This window comes from Bubalus kerabau, chromosome 17 (assembly GCF_029407905.1).
Source record: "Bubalus kerabau isolate K-KA32 ecotype Philippines breed swamp buffalo chromosome 17, PCC_UOA_SB_1v2, whole genome shotgun sequence".
Lineage (NCBI taxonomy): Eukaryota > Metazoa > Chordata > Mammalia > Artiodactyla > Bovidae > Bubalus > Bubalus kerabau.
Genome location: NC_073640.1, coordinates 29,151,756 through 29,175,841, shown reverse-complemented (window position 1 = coordinate 29,175,841; position 24,086 = coordinate 29,151,756). Strand labels below are relative to the sequence as shown.

The following is a 24,086-nucleotide window of genomic DNA, read 5'->3' as shown; positions in this document are numbered from 1 at the left end:
TCTGCTTCCGTCTTCACATCTACCTGACTGACTCTCCTGCTTCTCTTTGTCATTTATCAGGACGCTTGTGATTACATTAAGCCCACCTGGCTAATCCTGGATAATCTCCCCATCTCAGAGTCCTTTATTTAATTGCATCTGCAAAGACTTTCTCCATGTAAAGTAACATAGTCACATGTTCACAGGTCACAGAGATTAGAAAGTAGATCTCGTTGGGGAACAAGGCAGGGATGGTGGTATTCTTCTGCTATCACAATTACTTGTGTAAGTTTTAAAAAACCTTATATAATAAAATTTTTGTCATCACTAAAAATCCCTGAAAATCGTAATTTCTAATGATGCCTATGTTTTACTGTAGGGACACACCACTGTTTATTTAATTGGTTGCCCCAGTTGGGATCTTTAGGCTGGTCTACATTTTCATGACTTTAAAGATGATAATTCTCTTTAAGATTTTCTTTTTAAACATGGGCCATTTTTAAAATGGTACTTCCCTGAAGTTCAACCGGTAAAGAATCTGCTTGCAGTGCAGAAGACCTGGGTTTGATCCCTGGGTCGGGAAGATCCTCTGGAGAAGGGAATGACAATCCACTCCAGTATTCTTGATCGGAGAATCCCATAGACAGAGAAGCCTGGAGGGCTACAATTCACGGGGTCACTAAGAGTCAGACACGGCTAAGTGACTAACACTACACTCACCTTCATTCTAGTTTAGTACTTTACTGTAGCTTAAATGGTAAAGAATCGGCCTGAAATGCAGGAAGACCACGTTTCGATCTCTGGGTGGGGAAGTTCCTCTGGAGAAGGGAATGGCAATCCACTCCAGTATTCTTGCCTGGAGAAATCCCTGTACAGGGAAGCCTGGTGGTCTACAGTCCGTAGGGTCCCAAAGAGTTGGACACAACTGAGTGGCTACCATACACACAACATTTTTTAAAGTGTCTATTGGATTTGTTACAATATTGCTCCTGTTTTATGTTTTGGTTTTTTGGACCCAAGGCATGTGAGATTTTAGCTCCCCAACCAGGGATCAAATCTGTACCCACTCCTTTGGAAATATGGAGTCTTAACCCCTGGACCGATGGCACCCCACTCCAGTACTCTTGCCTGGAAAGTCCCATGGACGGAGGAGCCTGGTGGGCTGCAGTCCATGGGGTCTCAAAGAGTTGGACACGACTGCATTGGAGAAGGAAATGGCAACCCACTCCAGTGTTCTTGCTTGGAGAATCCCAGGGAAGGGGGAGCCTGGTGGGCTGCTGTCTATAGGGTCACACAGAATCGGACATGACTGAAGCGACTTAGCAGCAGCAGCAACCCCTGGACCACCGAGGAAGTCCGTAAAGATGATGATTTTCATGATAAGCACCTTAGGTCTTTGGGGAGATATACTGAATCTGAAATGAGTTAAGGAAATGGACTTGGTGATTAGAAAGACCAGAGTTCAAATCCAGGCTCTGCTTCAATTATCCATGTCATTGGAGTCATGGTTTCCACAACTGCAAAAAAGGAGATCCTTACAATAGCTCTGATCTCACCGGATTTTTAAACAGTTTTCTTGAAATATCATTCACATACCCTACAATCCTGTCAGTTAAGAGGTAAATTCAATGGTTTTTAGCCTGGCGGTTTTTCCAGGATTCAATGATATTGAACACACAAAATTTCAATACTATTAATAATTCTCTGCTCATAATTTTCATCATTTTCTTGGGCTAGGTTCTTAGAACCAGCAATATAGCATAGTGAAAGTGAAGTTGCTCAGTCATGTCCGACTCTTTGCGACCCTGTGGACTGTAGCCCACCAGGCTCCTCCGTCCATGGGATTCTCTAGGCAAGAATACTAGAGTGGGTTGCCATTTCCTTCTCCAGGGGATCTTCCCAACCCAGGGATCGAACCCAGGGTCTTCTGCCTTGCAGGCAGACGCTTTAACCTCTGAACTACTGGGGAAGCCCGCAATATAGCATAAATGCCTGTAAACCTCTCAAATATTTTGGAAATAAGCTTTGTGAAGACAGAAAGTGTTCCTATGATGGTTTTTAAATTTGGGGGGCTGGGGGTTAGTTTTTAGTATTGGATAGAATTTAGGGGCACAGATGCTGGTACAAAATTCTTGGGCTCGTTGATTCAAGATGCTCTCTTTCATTCTCCCTTGTGTAACCCTGAATTAGACTCATCCCCAAGCCCCCACACACAGAGCAATTAGGGGAAGTCAATTCAGGTTCATGGAATGTCCTTTCCCTGTTGTCCACCCTTGCAAAGACACTAGCCTGTCCTTCTCCATACCCAAGTGAGTCTTATTCCTTCAGTAAGAGATGCACTGGTACCATCTCCAGTTGCCCATCTTATTTGACACCAAGCACACTGCACAGCAAACCAGCAGGAAAGAGAGGAGATGGGTCTCTCTACCAAGTCCACTGGGTGCCCAACCTACCTACAAGAAACCACAAACGCATATTCTATTTGGCCGTGGGAGGGCTGACTGCAGGTTTCAGAGCTGAGTTAGCGAAGTGTCAGCCAAATCCAAGGGCATGTTGCACCAGACTGTTGTGTGGGTGAGTCTTCAGACATCCCGCAGGTGTGGGAGCAGGTTACGTGAGATGGGTGTGCGTTAGGCAGTGAGGGTTGAAAGGAAGGTGCAGAGACGGTAGGTGGGGCCAGAGGTGGGCGAGGGTGGAGGTGAGGAATGGGGCCGCAGCTGGGGTTGGACCTAGTAGTTAGACCTGTAGCTTGGAACCATTTTTGGGTCATGGCTTCCTTTGAGAATTCTATGGATGCTAAGGAAAGAATGCACACACACCCAAACGCATACACACACACACACACATTGCTGCACAAATTTGCATACAGCGTCAGGTTTCCGAAAACCTAGGAAATTCAGCCAAAGGCTCAGGATTAAAAACCTCTGTCTAGACTAGTTCACAGGGACTTGTCAGAAAGAAACCCTAGGGCTACACTAAGAATCTGAGAACGATTGTGTCTTCTTCTGTAACAGAGGCTGGCAGGTTTGGGAATTAAATTCCAAAGCCCACTTAATCCATAAATACTTCATTTTCTTCCAGCTTTTATTTTGAAAATTTTCAAAATACCAAAAAATCACAAACTCATGTAATCTTCAATCACACTCTTTAATTGTCAACATGTGGTCAACATGTTCTCCTATTCTCTCTCCTCTCCCTATGTATGCGTGTGCACTCAGGAACCCATGTTTTTCTGGAGAATCATCTGAGAGTAAATTGCAGAAGTTATGTTACCACATCCCTAAACACTTGGCTTGTAACTCCTAAGATCAGGAGGAGAGTCACCCGCCTAAACAAGGCAATCCTCACACTCATAAAATTTAACATGGACACTATACTTTATGTAATTTACATCCTATATTCAAATTTCCCCAGTCGTCCCAGTAAGTACTGACCTTTTAGCTGTATTCTTTTTCCTTCCCTTCCTCCCTCCCCCCGCCTTTCCTATATATATATTTTTAATCCAGGATTTAATCTAGGATGATACACTTCATTTAGTTATCTCTCTCAGGCGCCTTTGATCGAGATCCCACAATTCCGGAGTTTTGTTTTCTTGTTTTCTCTTGTGACAGTGACCTTTTTGAAGAGTGCAGGTGCTGTTCTGCAGAATGCTCCCCAGTTTGGATTCAAGTTAAAGTTTTGGGGCAAATGTTGTGTCCCTTCTTGGTGCATCATATCAGAGGGTCAGTTGGTCCCTTACTGATGATTTAAGTTTGATTCATGATTAGAGTGATGATCTCCACAATCCCCTTTGTAATTAATGCACGCTTTGTTTTCAATGAATACAGTAGGGTAACACTGTATTCGGAGAAGGCAATGGCAACCCACTCCAGTACTCTTGCCTGGAAAATCCCATGGACTGAGGAGCCTGGTGGGCTGCAGTCCATGGGGTCGCTAAGAGTCAGACACGACTTCACTTTCACTTTTCACTTTCATGCATTAGAGAAGGAAATGGCAACCCACTCCAGCACTCTTGCCTGGAGAATCCCAGGGATGGGGGAGCCTGGTGGGCTGCAGTCCATGGGATCGCTAAGAGTCGGACACGACTGAGCGACTTCACTTTCACTTTTCACTTTCATGTATTGGAGAAGGAAATGGCAGCCCACTCCAGTGTTCTTGCCTGGAGAATCCCAGGGATGGGGGAGCCTGGTGGGCTGCCGTCTATGGGGTCGCACAGAGTCCGACATGACTGAAGCGACTTAGCAGCAGCAGCAACACTGTATTCAATGAAAACCTTGAGCTGTGGCAAATGCTGGGTGAGCCAGCTGTAAGTATCTACTCAGTCTTTGTTCTCAAGCTGTTTTTAAAGAGGACAATGTCCTAGGAAACTAGCTACAAAATACACAGTTTTCTGAAGAATGTGGGTGGATGCTGAGATAAAGCACTATCAACTCCAACATTTAAAATGAACTGAAACCTGAGACTTGAAGCGGAAAAAGGAGTCAAGCACAGGAAGATGGGAGTAGAGGGGGTGGAGGTGACCCTGCCAAGCTGGGAGGCTAGAAAGAACTGAAAGAGAGGTGCGTGGTGATCTCCAGGAGGGAAAAGTCACAGGAGAAGGTCCTGATCTGATCCTAATAATATTGAGCACGTAGCATGTGCTAGACACTCAGATTTTAAGAGTTTTACATGGTTTGTTGTTGTTGAGTTGCTAAGTCATATCTGATACTTTTGTGACTCCACAGACTGTAGCCAATCAGGGTCCTCTGTCTATGGGATTTCCCAGGCAAGAATACTGGAGTGGGTTGCCATTTCTTTCTCCTGGGGAATCTTCCCGACCCAGGGATCACACCCATGTCTCTCACATTGGCAGGAGTATTCTTTACCACTGAGCAACCAAGGAAGCCCCTTTTACACGGTTTAACTTGTCTAATTTTCCCCATAGCCCTATGAAGTAGGTGCCATTACAGTTTTTAAAATCTACAGCACAGAGAGGTTAAGTTGTTCACCCAAGGTCACAGAGCTTGTAAGTAGCAGGGCTGGGATTCAAACCTGGGATCGATCTGACTCCACTATCTGTGCTCTTAACTATATCAAAAAAAGAGGAAACATAGTCTCATCTAGAGAATAGAATATGAAAAAAAGATTAGAATCAGAGCAAACTGGGCTGTGCGAGGAAGTTGTGTTGATTTAAAAAAAAAAAGTGGGATGGGAAAGTAAGACAAAAGAAAGGCCCAGAAGATCAAAAAAAGAAGAATGTTCAGGGCTAGAAAGCAACATAATAAAATAGGCCAAGGTTTGGTTGGCCACCCTCAGTCCATGCCCAACCCCCAGCCCAACCCTACAGGCAGAACTCTCACAATTCCTCTCCTGCTGTGGTCCCAAACAAAACCACAGTATTTACATGATCTCAAAGTATCACTTATTAATTATGGAGGCAAAAATAGGAGCTTTACAGCGAGCAACCTGGCTGACTCCAGCTTAACCAAGTGTCCGATGTGAACACACAGAGGGGTCTTAGGGAAGGTTCTGGAAGGAAATTTTGGGGACAGTGTATGAGAAGGGTTTTATGAGGAAGGTGCTAGATGAGAGATAAGGGCAAGTCTTGAGGTTCAAGGGTCTATGGGTGACAGGTCAGGGTCCATTGAGTGGAAGACGGCGTGTCTCTGGGAAGGAAGGGGAACTCTTATGACGGAGCGGTTCTGAGAGCTAAGAGCAAGTCATTAGAAGGGACTTGATGGGAACAGTTTGGGTGACAAAAAGGTCACAACAGGTCCGCCCGGGAGGTTGGGGTGGGTCAACTCTGGATGACTAGAGGCCAGAGCGTCTGAGGCAGGGGTCTCTAGGGGAGTCCTAAAACGGTATACGAGGCATAAGGCTCTAGGGCCGCAGCCTGCAGGTGGGGTCGACCCTGCGGTGAGCGCGGCGGGCCAGAACCAGGATGGGGAGATTTGGAATTGGGCCTTGAGGGGCGGGGCCGGGCCGCCAGGTGGGTCCCCCCGCGCTGCAGGGGGCGCTGTGAGCCTGGGCGGACCCGGGCCGGGCGGCGGCCGCTCCTAGTGAGCGCGGCCTCTTTTCCGGGTTTCCTCCTCCTCCTCCTCCTTCTTCGCCGCCGCCGCCACCGTCGCTGCCCCTTTCCCGGCCGGCGGCTGCCGCTGCTGGTGCCGCCGACAGCGCCGCCGCCTCGGAGCCGCGAGCCGAGCAGAGGCCGCCGCGGAGCGCGAGCGCTGCCCGCCCCGCCGCCCCGCCGGCCGCTCCAGGGCCGGGCCGGCTCGGCCGGCGCCCCCCGCGCCCCCCAGCCCGCCCGCCCCCGCGGGCCCGGCCTGGCGCGGCCGCCCGCGGCCGCGCTCCTCCTCCTCCTCCTCCGGCGGCCCGCTGCCTGCCGCCTCCTCTGCCCGTCGCCCCGCGCCCCTCGCCGCGCCGCCACCCTCGGCGCCCCGCGGCGCCCCCCGGTCCCGCCCGCCATGCCCGGCCCGGCCGCGGGCAGCAGGGCCCGGGTCTACGCGGAGGTGAACAGCCTGAGGAGCCGCGAGTACTGGGACTATGAAGCTCACGTCCCGAGCTGGGGGTAAAGCCGCCGCAGCCCCCCTCCGGGCCCTCGTACCCCCACCCCCGCCCGGCAGCCCCCCGCCGCAAACCGCACTCGCCCCCTGCGGTCTGTCTCCCCGCTGGGCCCGCGCCTCCGGCTCTGGAGTGGGAAGCAGACCCTCCCCTCCGTATTCTCTCCCCTCTTCTCGTCCCTTCGTCTCAGCCGTGTGCACCCCTCTCACCCCGAGGAGTGCTCTCTTACTGACAAGTGTAGGGATCCAGGGACCAGAGCCTGGTGGAAGTGAAGGAGCAGCCCTTCCTTCTCACGCGTTGGGGTTTCTGTTGGGGTGGGAAGTCAGCAGCTGTCCTCTTGAGCTATTAAAATTCTCTGCCTTTTTGAGGTTTTTGAAATGAGGCTGGGTGGGAGGAAATTTTTTAAATACGTCCAGATTCTCAAAGCGGGCGCTGTCTACCTTGCGGGAGTGAAGTAATAAGGCAGGTGCTGTGGGCAGAGGGCCACCTGTGAGCGTCCAGGATGGATGCTCTGCTCACCTCTCTAGATTGGCTCAGACCCCTGCCTTCCCACCTTGTCTCCCCCTAGTTATGAGGGACCGGTTAGGTTAGGAACTTCGTCCAGTGAAAAGAGCCAGGTTTATGTTGTGGCTTTCATTTAGGGAATAAGTTACGGCATGAGGTATATAGACACTTCCAAGTGCTTGATCAATGGAAGCGCCTGGATGAGGATGTGTAGTGGGCATAGGCTTGGTTAACCCCAAGTCCTGGCATTTATGTGTCCTTCTTGTCTTTCCCAGTAATCAAGATGATTACCAGCTGGTTCGGAAACTTGGTCGAGGAAAGTATAGTGAAGTATTTGAGGCTATTAACATCACCAACAACGAGAGAGTGGTGGTAAAAATTCTCAAGGTGAGTGTCTTATGAGTGGCATTAAAATTTCTTTTTCACAGGTCAGAAGGATACAAACTACTCCAACCACATTCTAGAATGAGCAGGACAAGCTCATTTTACAAACCTTCTGCCCCATGTCCCTCTGCTACTCCTCCCACACTGTTTTTGTTTGAACTTTTTTTCACACAGACCTTTTTCAAATCTAAACATTGTAGTTCAGGAACATCCTTGTTCTAAAATGTAATTATGGGCTCCCAAAGTGAATATTCCAAAGAGCCTCCATTTGTTACAAACTAAATAGGTATTCACATGCAAGTAGAGCCTCTTCATGAAGAGCCCAGTTGATACAAAGGCTCCTTAAGCACTGAATTTGTTATTCCAGAAAGAAAGATGGAAACAGAGTAGCTTCAAAGAGGAGTTTGAAGCCTGAGTGCAAGGAAACACCCCAGTGAATAATTGCTTGTTTTTTTCTCTTTTGGTGATAAACGTTTCAGAGGGGGTACGTACAGTGAGCCAGCAGGGCCAGGGAGGTTCATAGTTGCTTATCAGCCAGTAAAAGTGAAGTTGGGAGCAGTAGATAGTACACTTAGGATCACTAAAATAATGATTGGAACAAACCAGCCTGAATCTGGTTTAGCAGCCTAAGTTTGTACCAGATACACACTTTGTCATCTCTTGGATGGAGATATGATCTTAGGAAGTATGAAGAGTTGGCTAAATTCTCTTCCAGGTAACTGGTTGTGTAGCTTTGATAATGTTTTACAGGATGGACTAAAAAATAGTTCTTAGAATCTGTGAAGGGTATTCATTATTGCCAGATTATTTCATTTGTGTGCATGTCATTTAGTGGAATCTTGAGGTAACCAAAGAGCTAATTAATATAAGCACTTTTACACAAACAGGAGTTCCAGTATGGCCATTTTGGAGAGGCTCTGTGGATAAGAATGTAGGATTGAAAAACTTTTTTTGTCATCTTAAGTAGAGTTAGGACAGCTGTGTCCCTATTTAAAAAGAGGGGTCAGGCTTGGACTGTCTGAAAATCGCTTTTCAGAAAAAAGAGCAACTCTACGGATACTCAGTACCAGCCTAGCCTAGTGATGAAGAGACAGGATTACGGTTGAGAGAAATAGGCAAGTTACTTATTTGTGCTGTCAGAAATGCTGGGGGTAAGAAGTGAGGAACTGATATTGAAAATGTGGAGTTTTTGACTCTTCTCTTCCCTAAATATGAATTGCACCCACAGAATCATGTCATCTTTTTTGTTATTGTTTTTCTTCACAAGCATAAATATTTAAAAAGATGCTTTCTTCAGAGAAGTCACCTGGAAAAGCCATACAGCTTTTTTTCTTAGTATATTAGCATAAATATTTTTACTATAAGCTGCTTAGAATCTCTCTAGGAAGCAAGCAAGGCATAAACTGAAGTTAGGAATATCCACATTCCATTACTGTGCATTTGGAAGAATAAACTGCTGACGCTAAAGCAATTTCAGAAAAATGTCTAAACTTTCATGTGATGGCAGCATCTTTAGAGTAAGCGTGCAGCTTCCTGTGGTGTCTTTTTTGAAAAGGAACAACATTCAGGTGTACATGGAAGTAACAGTATGTTCAGTTAGAGAAGCGTCACATTGCTCTTTGATCATCTTTGTAGAGAACTTAATAGCCTCAGTTACTAGATGGTTTTCTCCCTGCTCTGAAGATGCACAGGATATGTTTAGGGAACCCTGTATGGAAGCTGAAGGTTATATTTAACCCACAAGAAATATAGGCACAGAGAAACATATCTGACATCACTGTGTTGAAGTAACCCTCAGCCAGGGCTCCTATTTCTCCCTGTCTCTTACTGCTCATTTTGGCATTGGGTTGTAAGATCTTAACGTTGAACACAGAGAAAGTTCCATTGTTCTGAAATAAGACTTGGGAGGCCCTGTCTCTTACTGCTCATTTTGGCATTGGGTTGTAAGATCTTAACATTGAGCACAGAGAAAGTTCCATTGTTCTGAAATAAGACTTGGGAGGCCCCCCTGATGTTCCAGCGGGCTCAGTGTTTCTTGTATCTTTTCCACACAAGTCCTTCTCGGGGTGCAGCCCACACCACCTTGTTTCTGCTGATGAAAAGCACACTCACTCACTCTTGTTTTTCAAAGCACTGTGACATTTCTATCCAGATTTTCTTCTGTCTGAAGGATGGGCTAAGAAACTACTGATGGTATTGTTGGCTTTTCTCTTTCCGACAGGCTGAATTAAAGTAGATTAAAAATATTGGTTTTTTTAAAAAAAGAATAGGGCCTTTATCCAAAGTTCTGTGCCCCTATTCAGATAAGTCAGAGTTATGACTAATACTACTATTGTCATGTTTGGCCACGGGAAATTAGTTCCTTAACAGAATGCCACTTGCTCATAATTTGAAGGACTCCAGAAAGAGCTTGTTCTTCATCTTGGCCTACTGGATTTCAGCCGCAGGAAGGAACTTCTGTGTTGATGTGCACACGGTGACCGAGACAGAGTACGTTCCTTGAGGACAGGAACGGCCTGCTGCTTTGGTGAATGTTTCCATCCAGTGCTTTCCAACATATGAGAATGGTTGGATGATGAATGACCACAGGGAAATTTCTTATCTCTTCATTTACATCAGTAGATGTCTAAATATTAATAAGCGGTTTTAGGAATTTAGAAATTGGTGAGCAGAATGTTTTTGGCCTGAATTGAGATTCTGAAACTGAAATCTTCAAAGAACACTTCCCAATCAATAGGGAGGTTGTGTCTTTTTTTGACAAATTGTTTTGAGAAGTGGGGCAGGAATGGTAAAGGTTAATATAGCAGGGCAGAAAGCCGCTTTCATGCCTCAAGTTTCATCTTTTGATTTTGAAAAATCATTTTTTCAGTTCTTTTGTAGTACCTTTTAGGAGAGCGTACACAGAAATAAAAGCATCTGGCCACTTTGGACAACTTTAAGCACTTTGTGAGTATCACCTCTGTGTGTGGATTTCATCTCTTCTTGAAGTCCTTGGGAGGCTGCAAATTCAACTATTTTCTAAATAGAAGTTAAAAGCAATACCAGATTTTAAAAAACAAAAGTGCAGGTTTTTGGACCCATGCTGCAAGTACTGGAAATCCTCATCTTAGGCTTCCTGTTGGTATTACTTCATATAGAGTTTGTCCGTTCCCTGCCCCGCCCCCCCCCCCCCCCAAATTAATTATCAAGCTTCAAACAAAGAGTGGTAGTAACACAAGTTTAACTTTGTACTGTTAGGAGGTAGTGTTAAAGGTGATTGATCCCAGATCGTTTTTAGTTACTTCACAGTGAGCTGGTGGCTATGGAGGTTTTATGAAAGTGATGTTTTTTTCTATTTCTGCTTTCTCAGCTGGTAGGTTTTTTGCCCTCTGTTTGCTTTATTAGGCAAGTGTACCAAGACATCCACTACGTGAAACAAGACATTAATGCTAATACGTCTCTTGGTATAAAAAGAGGATTGTTAAAGTATTAAAAATAATACAAATTTTAAAAATTGTGAACGAGTCAGTGCTGTATCCAGTGCTGTGAGTGTGGGGTCGGAGATTCAGAGTGTGGTCAGCCTGTGAAACAGAATCACATTAGGGGAGCATAGACATTATTAGAACCCAAACCTGTTTTTACAGATAAAGCAAGACCCAGGAGAACCTGCAATTTGCTCGGGGTCCCGTGGCCTGTGAGATAGAAGCATTGGGTTCATGACCTTCCATCCCTGCTGCAGAATCTTGGTAGATGTGAGGGGCACGAATGGGACATCAGCTGGATGTTCTGAACTGAACTGGAAAGATGGACGAGCATGTACTATAAGTCAAATGGAATTTGACTCACAGCACTGGATACAGCACTGACTCGTTCACAATTTTTAAAATTTGTATTATTTTTAATACTTTAACAATCCTCTTTTTATACCAAGAGACGTATTAGCATTAATGTCTTGTTTCACGTAGTGGATGTCTTGGTACACTTGCCTAATAAAGCAAACAGAGGGCAAAAAACCTACCAGCTGAGAAAGCAGAAATAGAAAAAAACATCACTTTCATAAAACCTCCATAGCCACCAGCTCACTGTGAAGTAACTAAAAACGATCTGGGATCAATCACCTTTAACACTACCTCCTAACAGTTTGTTTCTAATGATTTTTGGAGGTGTTCCGTCAGGTGGAGGAAAAACCTGACGTCAGTGGGTTGCTGCTTGACATGTGGGGTAGATGAAAGCCTGGAGAGCTATAGGGACTCGGACTTGGCTTCTCTGGTTTGTATCCACAGCAGCATATTTAACGTATAAGTGAAATGTTATTTTCCTTGTTTGACATCATAAGGACCAGTGTTTTTATACTTTTGTTTTTAACACATACAGTACCTCCAGATCTCATCCTAATGACTTGCTAAGAGGGCAGAGCCAGTAAGAGAAAGGACTGTACCATCCTCTCTGTGAGATGCAAAAGGCCTACTATGTGCCTCACTTTTAAATTAAAAATTTTTTAAATCCTGAGGATAACAATTGCCCTTAAGAAATTGATCATATATTGGGGAAGATGAGAGTTGAAAAATCGGGGGGATATTTGTTGTGAAGAATAAACACTGCACAAATAATGTTGATATTTAAGTCAGTTGCAGTGGATTCTGCCAGGGTAATAAAATAAAAGCCATCATCCAGACTGAGCATTCTTTCTGTTCTGTCCTGCAGGCCTGACAGCCATTGTTCATTGTAACTGTGTATTGCAGGTGACGAAATTAAAATCTTAGTGGGGCAGTTGTTGATTTGGTAGTGGAACAAAAATAATCCCAGGTTTGAAGGTTCTGAGCTGTGTTCCTGCCTTCCTTGAATGTATCAGTTCAGTTGTGCTTGGAAAGAAATTAAAACAGGACTTTACCTGTTAATATTTGCTGGGATTTATTGAGGTCATAATTCTTAATGCCTTTTAGTAGACATAAGCTTGCAAATTCAGTCACAATTAAATGCTAGCAGTTGAAATCATTCTCAGATCCGGCTTTTTAAAGATCAGCTCTGAGTAAGTAAATAGGACAGATAACTGACTTTATCAACTTTTGTCTTTCTGAGCAGCCATCACTAAATTGGTCTTTGTTTTAAAATGTTTAATGTTGCTGAATAGGGAAAGAGAACCAGGACCGCATTGAACAAGATTTGGATCCCATTGAACCAAGATTGCTGACTACCTAGGACTCTTCACCTGAGGGCAGAAACCTGAAAAAAATCTTTTTTCTTTCTTTTCAGAGCTCTTGAACAGAAAAATTTAAAGGCGTTTTTCCCCTTTAAATACTCTCTTTAGGTGTATGCCAAAATTCATTTATTATTAAAACTTGAATTAATACTTTAATTTCTTTTGTTTAGCTTTTTTATCTACTAGACTTTGAGTATAAGTTTTTGTTTTGTTAGTAGCTAAACTGATTCAGTTAGAGCCAGATATTCTCTGAATTGGGATAAATGAGCCTTAGGTGAGAGAAGGGCTTTTAATCTAACATGCAGATGAAATGTGAAATGGTGGAAATGCATTTTCCACTTCAGTGGTGGCGAGTGAGTGTGGACAGTGGGCTGGAGGATCAGAGCAGCCTTATTTCTGTAAAAATTCATGGTCTGTCTTCCTTCAGATGCCAAGGATCCTCCCTTATAAATCCTAACTTTTTCTCTTGAATTCTATTTATAGAATGTAAATCATCACAGTCATAAGTATCTGGGCATTCATTGGTTTTTCGGCTTCTGGAGGTCTCTCAGGTACAGAGGAGTAAGCGTGAGGCTAGGGAGAGTTATCTGAAGCCTGATTCCTGTAGAGACTTGGTGCCCCTGCTTTGGAGGGTAGTATCCTGCACTGTTCATCACTTTCCTTACAGTCTTTTGGTCTTTTCTCAGTATGTGAGGACTCCAGCTACACTGCGGCTCCATTTTGCCACTTCAGATTTGTCCTGCTGTCCCCAGTCTGACAGGTGACAACTGGGCAGTCAATTGTGCTTCACTTGTTCTATGAGTTACCTTTAGACACAGTGAAAGATATGTTCATCTGAACTGGATTATCCAGGAACTGGGTGCCTGCCTGATACGTTGCTGAATAACAGAACAAGGCAAGGCTCTATATGGGACATTGTCATAGGAGCAGCTTATTTAATGGTTACCTTGTACTTGTTCACTTTTAGAGGGAGAGGGGGGTTTTGGTGAACACAGGCTTCTGGCCATTGTTTTTTTTTTCCCTCTGTTGCCACTCCCACAGATTTGTAACTGCTTCCCAGGAGTGGATGACAACTCTAGAATTTGTTGGGGCTTCCCTGGTAATTCAGTGGTTAGGATGCTGAGCTTCCATTGTGGCAAGGCACAGGTTTGATCCCTGGTCAGGGAACTAAGATCTCACATGCATCACAGTGTGGCCAAAAAAAACCCCCAGAATTTTCTTATGTTGAATATACTGGTTACATTTGTTTTTTCTTTTAACTTTTTGACAAAATTTCAGACTACTGAAAAATTGCAAAAATTCCCATGTATCTTTCATGCAGATTTCTTAAATTTTTTTTCTCTCCTTTTATTTATATATATACACCCACGTGTTACACATACAGATATGTATGTATGTGCTGATATATAACTATATTTCTTTTACTTGTCTTAAGTGCTTGAAAGTGTGTTATTTATCCCTAAATTCCTATATTCCCTAAAAACAAAAGCAATTTCTTACATAACTCAATGCCATGATCAAAAATCAAAAATTGATATTGATGCATCTACAGCCTCTGTTCTCATTTGCCAGTTGTCCTTATAATGTTCTTTAAAGCAAAGGAAAATCCAAGATCATGCGTTACATTCAGTTGTCATATTTTTTTAATCTGGATAACTTGTTTAGTCTGTGTGTTTCGTGACATAAACATTTTTAAAGCTTGTAGACTACTTATTTTGTAGTATATCCTTCTCTGGCTGTTTTCTGACCAAGTTTGTGTTTGATGTTTGAGTGCTTCACTTTTCCAAAGTATTGAGTTCTGTAATTATGAAAAGGGGAAATAGTAAAATTCCTAAGTGGACATGGAGAAAGAAGCACAGTAGCCAGATCTGTTCTACTGAGAATCCTGACAAAATGGAGTGGGCACAATTGTGGCAGCTGGCTTGGAAGAGTGCAGCCAGGCTCCAGTCCCTCAGTGCAGCGCCCTCTTACAGGTGACGCAGGTGTTGTGTGCTTTATAGTCTCCGTCTGTTTGGTGTTCAAAGCTGTAGCTTGGTGACCAGCAAGAGATGGTAGTTTCTCTGGCTTGTGTGTATCTTGCGTTTCCACCCATCCCACTGCCGCCGCCACCACGTAGACACAGTCTTTTCCATCTTTTCCATCATGGCTAATCCACTGGGCTGTCTTTGTCTTGGCCTGTGCTGTTGTAACAGTGTCTCGGTGAGGCAGTACTCCTCTTCCTAAGTTACGATGCTCCCATGGCCACACTTGGGAAATGAAAGCACAGTGGCTAAGGGCGAGGCCTGCAGAGTCAAGCCGGCTAGATTTGAATCCTGCCCCTGCTCTTTACTACTAGCTGTGTGATCTTCTGCAGATAGTTCAACTTGGCTGAGTCTACTACATAGGAATTTTGTGAGAATGAAACATGAAAATAATGGACCTAACATCTATCAACTGCTTCCTATATACTAGTTGCTGTTTAAGAACTTATAAAGCAGAATTGATTGTGATAATGCTTGTTTTTCTAGAGCTGCTTTAATTATTCTTCAGACTCTTTAGCCCATTTATGACAAGAAATAACATCCATAATGCTGACATTTTTGATTAAGGTTTCTGGTTTGCCTATCCAGCAGATTGAAAGGTTAGTGGGTAGCAGGGTTTGCAGTCACTGCTGTGTCAGAGGTTGGTCTTTTCCTTTGGTGATCCATCATCTCTTCCTTTAGGAATGGGGTCTGTTGGGAAGCTTTACAGGCTCTGAGCTGATTTCAGAGTCTAGATATTAAGGAAATGGGAGTGGTGACAGGAAACGGGAGCCAGCAGCTGGGAAACAAGTTTGTAACTTGATGTCAGTGAACTGGTCTTCACTCCTAGAAGACAAAATTACATGCGACCCGTTGGAAGAGCAGGTGTCTTACCAGTTTGTTTCAGTTTTTCCATTTATGAGTGCATGATAGACAGCTGTTGAGAGCTATAACGTTTGCCATTGGGCAGTTAACTAGTAAACATTTTATTTTTAAAGTATGACATAGGCATTCAAAATTTCATGTGTCCTAAATGTTACTTAAAAGATTTGACATGTAAGCTGTATGAGTCTGTGAATTATTTCACATAATCGTAAAAATTCTTATGGACAGGCTCCTCTTAAACCTCATTTTCTTCCCCAATCTCTTCCAATTTAGACATGCCCTTGTGCAGGATAGTGCAATAGCCATTTGATAGAAACATTGTTTTAAAGTTTTATTTATTAACTTCAAAAGGAGTCTTACTTCTGATTACTCTTGTGTATTTAAGCCAGTGAAGAAAAAGAAGATAAAACGAGAGGTTAAGATTCTGGAGAACCTTCGTGGTGGAACAAATATCATTAAGCTGATTGACACTGTGAAGGACCCTGTGGTAGGTGCCTAGCTGTTGAAGGGGAGAGAGAGAGAGAGAGAGAGAGTGTGTGTGTGTATGAGAGAGAGAGAACCTGAAAATAATGGGAAACATTGTTATAATATGCTGGAAATGATTGTGTTTGTCTTTACTACTAAACAATTTTGAAAACCAGAAAAAATCATGGCGGCCAGTACTTTGGCCACCTCATGCAAAGAGTTGACTCATTGGAAAAGACTCTGATGCTGGGAAGGATTGGGGGCAGGAGGAGAAGGGGACGACAGAGGATGAGATGGCTGGATGGCATCACTGACTTGATGGACGTTAGTCTGAGTGAACTCCGGGAGTTGGTGATAGACAGGGAGGCCTGGCGTGCTGCGATTCATGGGGTCGCAAAGAGTCGGACATGACTGAGCGACTGAACTGAACTGAAAAGTATTTGTAGAAAAAAAAAATCCCTTTCCCAGTTTTATACCACATTATTTTGATTCAGTCCACGAACGTTTGCTTCAAAGCTCCTTTATGCTCCTGCTTTTCTCCCAACTTTGAAAGCTTATTACTGCCAATTAACATTATTTTACCTCACTTAAGTAAGCCTGACATTTGAAAATCTGGGTTTACAGAAGGAGATAGGAAGTGTGTCCACGTGGACACTTCCGTAGAGAGCTGAACAGATCACAGACCCCTTGAGGTCACGATCTTGCTGTTTCTCATACTGGTCTTTAATTCGGCATCTACCATTAGGGCTCACATGGTATATGCAGATGCAGTTTAAATATTTTTGTTAAAATGCTTAATTTTTAGCCATTTAAAATACGCTGTTTAATTTTGTTTTCTCTTCTCCTCGGAAATAACCTAACCTTAAGTATTTATGATTAGCCAAGCTTCCCATCCAATTTCTGTTCTTTTACCTCTTCTACCTCAAATATTTCTCTGTTCTCCCATGATAGTTTTTTAAGAACATCTTTGCTTCTGTCTGCTAAAGACATTCTCATAATGTAGCTAGCATGCATTGAACACTTACTATGTGCCAGGCATTAGTCTGAGTGTTTAATGGAATTACATCATTTAATCTCTACAACAGTCCAGTTGGGTGGGTACCATTGTTGTCCATGTTGTCACAGTGTACAGATAAGAAAACTGAAGCCTGCAGAGGTTAAGTTTAAGTTTCCCAAGATTATAGTTTTCCTTTAGATCCTAAAAAGATTGAGAAGAATGGTTACATGCTAGATTATATCTAACTGGCATTAAAAATATATCCCAGCCTGGGCTTCTCAGGTGGCTCAGTGGTAAAGAATCCTCCTGCCAATGCAGGAGACGCAAGAAATGCGGGTTTAATCCTTGGGTCGGAAAGATGCGCTGTAGAAGGAAATGGCAACCTGCTCCAATATTGTATTCTTGCCTGAAAAATTCCATGGCTACAGTCCATGGCATCGCAAAAGAGTCAGACACTGCTGAGCACACACACACAAGTTCCAAAAGTAGGAATAATGACTGTTAAGTGGATGAACATTAAAGGTTTACTATGTTTAAAAAAAAAAAAATTTATCCCAGCCTAATCAGTTCAGATTGATTTTACAGTAACTCTGGACTGCATGATCCTTGGAAATGGCCTGCATTGTGAGCCAGTATGTAGTTTTACACCCAGTGCATCTCTATTTTGCCTTATACAGATATGTGTGTGTGTTAACAAAATTTAGCGGTTCCTGTCATTATTTTTGTAATGTTACTTAAAGCATGCGTGTTTTACATGATACGTAATACAAGTAAATCAAAGTGAATGAAAACCAACAGGGAACCCTCGTCCGCTAACTTATAGGGGCACAGGCTTGCTCCTAGCCTATAGAGAAATCTGGTGGTCTTGTTGAAACCTTTCAACATTGGGCTAGCGAGGAATCCTTGGACTGCTCCTTGTTCTGGTAAAGACATGCATGTGTGCACTGTGGCCTGTTTGCTAGGTAACTTTTACCTACTTCCTTGAGCAGAACTGCACAGTCATAAAGATTTTCATGATTTTATTTCTTCCTATAGCCCTTTAAGCCCCTGCTTTTCTCTCAATTTTGAAAGCTTATTATTGCCAATTAGCATTATTTTACCTTAAGTAAATCTGACTTTTGAACATCAAATGTTGAACATTTTGTACTCATTACATTAAAATTTATAGTGCTTTAAAAATATTTGATTTTATATGGTTTTGGAGGGGAGCACATCTTTGAAAAGAGACATTCTCTAATTATCCCTAGCCACGGCATAATTTCACATTATAGCTTAGTGACAATCATAGACTTGGGAGTTTTTTGATTGTGGAAAGACCAATGGTAAATTCCCAAGACCTATGATAGTTTTGTAAAATGCGTCTGGTTCATTAAACCAAGGTGAAAACTTATTACTCTCTTTGTAGTTGGCAGGCTGGAACACTGCAGAGCATATACATCTTCACATAATGTGCCAGGCCCACTGACAGGTTGGTCAGAGAATAGACTCCTAAAAAACAAAAATAAAACCTTTATAATGAAAACTGCAACCATTTACAAAAGTAAAATGAATAGTATAATGAACCTCTTTGCACACATCACCCAATTTTAGCTCAAGTTAATCAGCTTGAGGCACTTTGTTTCATCTGGACCTCACCCACTTCCCCACCACCCACCGTCCCCAGTTGTTTTGAAGCAAATTTCAGACATAACATTTCAAGGGGATACTTTCTTAATAAGCTCTCCCTAATGAGTGAATCTCTCTTTCATCCAAGTGGGATTTGGGGATGGGCCAGTATGACAGAAGCAAATTAAATTTATTGTTTGAATACTTAACGAAGCATTAATATTCTCTCTTGCAGTCAAAGACACCAGCTTTGGTATTTGAATATATCAATAATACAGATTTTAAGGTGCGTATATGCTGTTTCTTTCTGGCATGGGGTTAATGGGGAGTGAGGAGGTGGTGATAATTACTGTTGATACTCTGGAGCACAAGGGAACCAGGAAAGGTCATTGCTGAGAGCAGGAGATAACATTGGATGAATTTCTTATAGCATTAGTACAGGATCCAGAAAGGGGTTAGATTCTTGCAGTTGGTGAAATTAAGCATTACTCTTTGTCTTGCTTACTCTGGGAATTACTACTAGGCTGGGTCTAAGTTAATCCCTCATCTATAATGCTCATGTTGTAGACATGATGGGTGGATGTTAATTTTAATTTTGATAGGAATCTTACATTCCTAATAGGAAGTGATAAATGGATACAGAACTTGTGTGAAAAGAGTCAGTATTGTACCTTGGATTCAAGCTATCAAATGGTGTGTGTGTTCATGCACACTGTATATAAAGCAAATGACAGAATACTGTGCTTTTAGAAAAGCCCTGGTTTGGGGGTTTTCATCTGTTTATAGTGCATGTTAGTTTAGACTTTTAAAGTGTTCTAGAAGCATGGTTTTAAGCTGATTTTTCATGAAGTTGTGTTTTTTATTGTTCAAACACTGCAACCTTCTGATAAGAGATCAGACATACTGAGCATGGTAGAGCATAATATGAAAACCAATATAAAAACAAATAATAGTGTTAATATTTAGGGGCTTTTAGGTGATTATAATTCTTCATCAGTGTAGAAAAGGCTTGTGATTTTGTTGTGGTGGAAATTAGGAAAAAACCCAGTCGGCAATTGAAAGATGCTGTGCTAATGGGGAGTGATCCTTCTGGGTGAAAATAAAAGAATTTTATCCTCACATTTACTTTTTCTTAAGTAATCACTCTAAAGTCAATTAGTGAAAATATGCACAAATGGGTATTATGCCTTATAAAACAGTAAGCAGGTTTTACATTCAGTACAATCATCCCTTGGTATCCATGGGAGATTGGTGATTGGTTCTAGACCCCCTCCCCAGAATACGAAAACCCAAGGCTTATATAAAAATGGCATTTATATTAAAATGGCACAGTATTTGCATGTAACATATGCACATCATAAAAGATGGTACTTTAAATCATTTCTACATTACTTGTTATACCTAATACAGAGTAAATGCTGTGTAGGTAATTGGTGGAGCACAGCAAATTCAACTTTGTGGAATTTTTGTTTTTTCAGTCCATGGTTGACTGAATCCTCGAATACAGAGGGACAGTTGTATAGCTTTTCCCATATTAACAAGTTTCCTCGTGATGTAACTCCTTAAAGGTGAACTCTGAACAGTGGGATGTATATCTCTTCATTAACGAGCAGAGCAGTGCATAGCTGGTAGAGTACTGTGCTGATATATGTAACTGATCACACTTTTGCTATGAACAACTGAGGTTTATTAAGAATGTCTGTCATTGGGAATGTGTGTGTGTTTCTTAAGAAACAGGCTTTAATGAAACCAAACATTTTTGTAATGCAAGTTTAAAAGATTGTCTTAATGGAACTTCATAGTGAAATCCCTTAGGTTTCAGTGCTGCTTCCTTAATGAATGTTTACCAGTCATACAGCCACACATGTAAAAATTTTACTTCACCATTTTTGTGTTTCTCAAGTTGACAGCTGCTTTGTTGATTTAATGACATACAGAGGATCAGTTTTGAATTCCTAGAGAAATCTGACTTTGTACAAAGGAGATGTTTTGATGGTATATATCCTCTAGGAGCTTCCTTTAAAAGGATCATGGGAAATTGATGTTTTTTGAGGTTTGCATATCTGAAAACATCTTTATTTTGTCCTCCCAATTAATATATTTGCCACGATAGAGAATTCTATGTTGTAGTGAAGAATTGCCTCAGAATTTTGAAGGCATTGTTCCACTATTAACCACTGAAGCCACTGGTTTCATCTTATGTGTGATCTGCCTTTTTTTTCTTTATGAAAGCTTTTAGTATTTTCTCTTTATTCTCAGTCTCTGAAATTTCACAGTGATGTGCTTTCATATGGGTTGCTTTCATCCTTTGTTCTGAGGACTTTTTAGTCTAGAAACTCATGTCCGTCCGTTTTGGAAAAATATTTTTAATGTTCTTTTCTTCCCTTTCTTCTTTGTTCTCACTTTCTAGAACTCATTCAAATGTTAGACTTCTTATCTTGGAACTCTGTTTTCTTCTCTGAATTTTTAAAAATAGTATTCTGTTCTTTTATGTTTTATGTCATATCTTCTATTTTCTCACTGAGAATATGTTCCCCGCTCCCCCCCCCCCCATTATGTTTTCTTCTTCGTGTCTTTTTCTGTTTTTCTTCCAGATTCCCTTTTTGGGGGTGTTTTTGGTTTTTGTCTCTGTTACAGTTGTCTGAAATGTCACAGGTTTTGAACGCCTGTGCCTACTAGTGTTAATGAACTGACTACTGATTGTCAGCTCTTGTCTCAAGGATGCAAGCCTGCCTGCCAGAATCTTCGTTGAGGAGAGAGCTATAGGAAGTGCCTTGTGGGCTTAAGACTTAATTTCCCCTTTCCAATGTGGTGGTGAAAATGTTTTCCTACTTGCAGTTCAGTCTCTTTGCCCTTTTTCAGTGATACCTGGAGTCATCAATTCCTGAGCCTTTCTATAGTTTTTTGGTGTGAAGTGTTTGCTACTTACTGGGCCCCGTCTGCTGGCAGAATGTTGGCAGAATTCTCAGTTTTTTTGGTCTGCTCAGTCAACTGGACATCTGTTTTACAGCTTCAAAATTGGTTGTCTCTTCCCATTCTGTTAGTTTTGTGGGTGAATCCCCTCCCCCCCTGCTTCTTTTACAGATATTTTTGAGGAACTTTGGGAAGAAGCAGAGGTAGGGATTGGTTGGTTCTGCCATGTTATTAAACTGGAGGTCCTTTTTCAATGTTCAAGCCATGCCATCGTAGTCAACTTAAAAGATCTTAAATATCAGGTAGCCTGTGTGTGTTTTGGAAGAGCAGACTGTAACAGGAAAATCACTTTCTTTTCTGGATAGTATAACTGGCCGTAAGTGGGGAAATTGGTTGATTTAATGTCTGTGTTCTTCAGGCTTTTTGTGTCCATCTTATTAGGAAAGGTTGTTTTTATTTATTTTAGAGTCTTTCTGATTTTGCTATCAAGGTTATACCAAATTCCTAAGTTAGATAACTTTTCCTTTCTGTTCTCTGAAAAATTACATAAAATGGGAATGATCTAGGTGTCTTCTGAGGTGGGGAGAAGAGACTTCAGACTACACTTTCCTTTTTAAAATACACTCTTGGTTAAAGTTTTATTCCAGTTTTATATATCTTCCTAGGTCTATTTAGATAATTATTTCTAAAGCTGTCTAAATTATATTCACATAAAGTTATTGACAGCATTCTCTTAGAACTTAAAATTTTAATGGGCCTGTAATTACACCTTCCTTTACATTTGTAGTATTATTTGTACCTTTACTTTCTTTTTTGTCTTTTTTAAAAAACTTCAGATTGTTAGAGATCTCTTATTAATGCTTTCAAAAAAATCAGCTTTTGGTTTGTTCAGATAGTTTTTGTTAAATTGTTTATTTCATTCTGTTTCTACTCCTGTATTAATTATTTTCTTCCTTCTTTCTTTCTTATTTTCTTTTTTGGGTTTTCACTATTTTTCCTGTTAACTTCTTGAGTTGAAGTCAGCTGTCTTTCTTGATGGGTAGTAAGTGTGCTTTAAGTCTATGCAACCCTGAGCACCATTTTAGCCACATTCAATGGTTATGTAACTCATGCCTATATAGTTGTCAGACTACAAGTACAAATTCCAAACTTGTGGATTTGGAATTTTTCCCTCAAACCTTTTTCACTTTGAAAATTTAAAAATCTACTGAAAATTGAGAACAGTAGCACAGTTAATACCCTTACATTACCTAGATTACCAGTTGTTACTGTTTTGCCACATTTGTAGTTATTTCTCCTTCTCCTCCACCCTACCCTCTATCTTTTTGTTGAAATTATCTTAGAGGACAGTTGTAGACATCATGATACTTCACTCTCAGATATGCCAGCCCTGGAACTAGGTAGGCCATTTTCCTACATAACCACAATACCGTTAGTACTCTTAAGAATTTTATATAATGCCATCTAATATATAGTATAGAGTTTATATTCAAAAGTTTCCCAGTAATTATTGTCCTGGAAATGTCCATTCAGGATCCACTTGGCTTTTTTGTTTTGTTTTATAAATGATTCTTAGGACTTCCCAGGTGGTTCAGTGGTTAAGACTTCGAGCTTCCACTGCAGGGGGGCACAGGTTGGATCCCTGGTTGGGAAACTATGATCCCACATGCCTGCATGGCATGACCCCCACCCCCACCCCCACCCCGCCCCCCAACCCTCCCAAAAGATTCTTTTAATTGTTTCCTTATTGAATACATTGTGTCCAGAGAACATGATCTGTATAATTTTGATATTTGGGATTTGTATATGGTTACTTTGTGGCTTTGGTACATGGTCATTTTTTATATCAAGCTTGTTAATTTAGATCTTATTCAGATTTTCTATGGCCTTGCTGATTTTTTTCCCCTTGATTTTATTTTGTGGTAGTGTTAATGGTTTGGTCAGTTTCTCCTTAAAATCATCAGTTTTGATTCATATATGTCAAAATGATGATAAAAGATACATTGTGATATTTAGAATAAAAGACAAAACTTGAAAACAAGTGAATAGAAAAAGCCAGTTTCTTGAAATTGGAATGAGTAGTTATAGAAAACTCCCAAACTCAAAATTGTTTCAAGGAAGCTAAGGTACTGTTTTAAGGTAGAAAGAGTTTTTGTTGAGACATGGGTCTCAGTTTTCCATGCCTTTGGGAAAATGTAAATAAAAGTGAATATGCATTTTAAGTAAAATATATATCATTTGGGCATTTAAAAAATTTATAAGACATCCCAAATGGATTCCATCTTGAGAAGATGGTAGACTGATATTAATCCCTGGAAAATGTCATATCACTCACATAAAATTAGGCCTTGACTACCTGATTATCTTGAGGCCTTGTTAATGCTGTTAAGGTTTGATGTGGAGATGGTGCATTCACAGACTAAAAGTTTCCTTAATTGGGGGAACAAAATTTACTTTTATTATAGATGATTGACATTTTGTTATTTCTCTGTAAGGCATGTTTCAGGTAATTTGTGGTAACTTTGATGTGCTTGATTAATGATTTGTTCTGCTTCCTTAAATTTCTAAAAATGTTGCTCTTGGTTTCATTCTGAATTTTGGGATTGTGTGTAAACAGTGCCTGCTGCATTCGACA

The 24,086-nt window shown here is 41.6% G+C and overlaps 1 protein-coding gene across 3 annotated transcripts in view; it reads left to right on the top strand.

Moving 5' to 3' along the window:
* Positions 1 to 6,310: 6,310 nt before the first annotated feature.
* Positions 6,311 to 24,086, top strand: part of CSNK2A2 (casein kinase 2 alpha 2) — a 35,508-nt gene continuing 17,732 nt past the window's right edge. For 2 of the 3 annotated variants that reach the window (XM_055551108.1, XM_055551110.1), the window contains exons 1-4: positions 6,313 to 6,526; positions 7,299 to 7,410; positions 15,857 to 15,958; positions 18,774 to 18,824. In XM_055551108.1, the coding sequence (XP_055407083.1) occupies positions 6,423 to 6,526; positions 7,299 to 7,410; positions 15,857 to 15,958; positions 18,774 to 18,824 (369 nt within the window). In that variant the 5' untranslated portion in view covers positions 6,313 to 6,422. Of the gene's footprint in view, positions 6,527 to 7,298; positions 7,411 to 15,856; positions 15,959 to 18,773; positions 18,825 to 24,086 lie in introns of all 3 variants that reach the window. The other variant, XM_055551111.1, reaches the window with a different exon arrangement.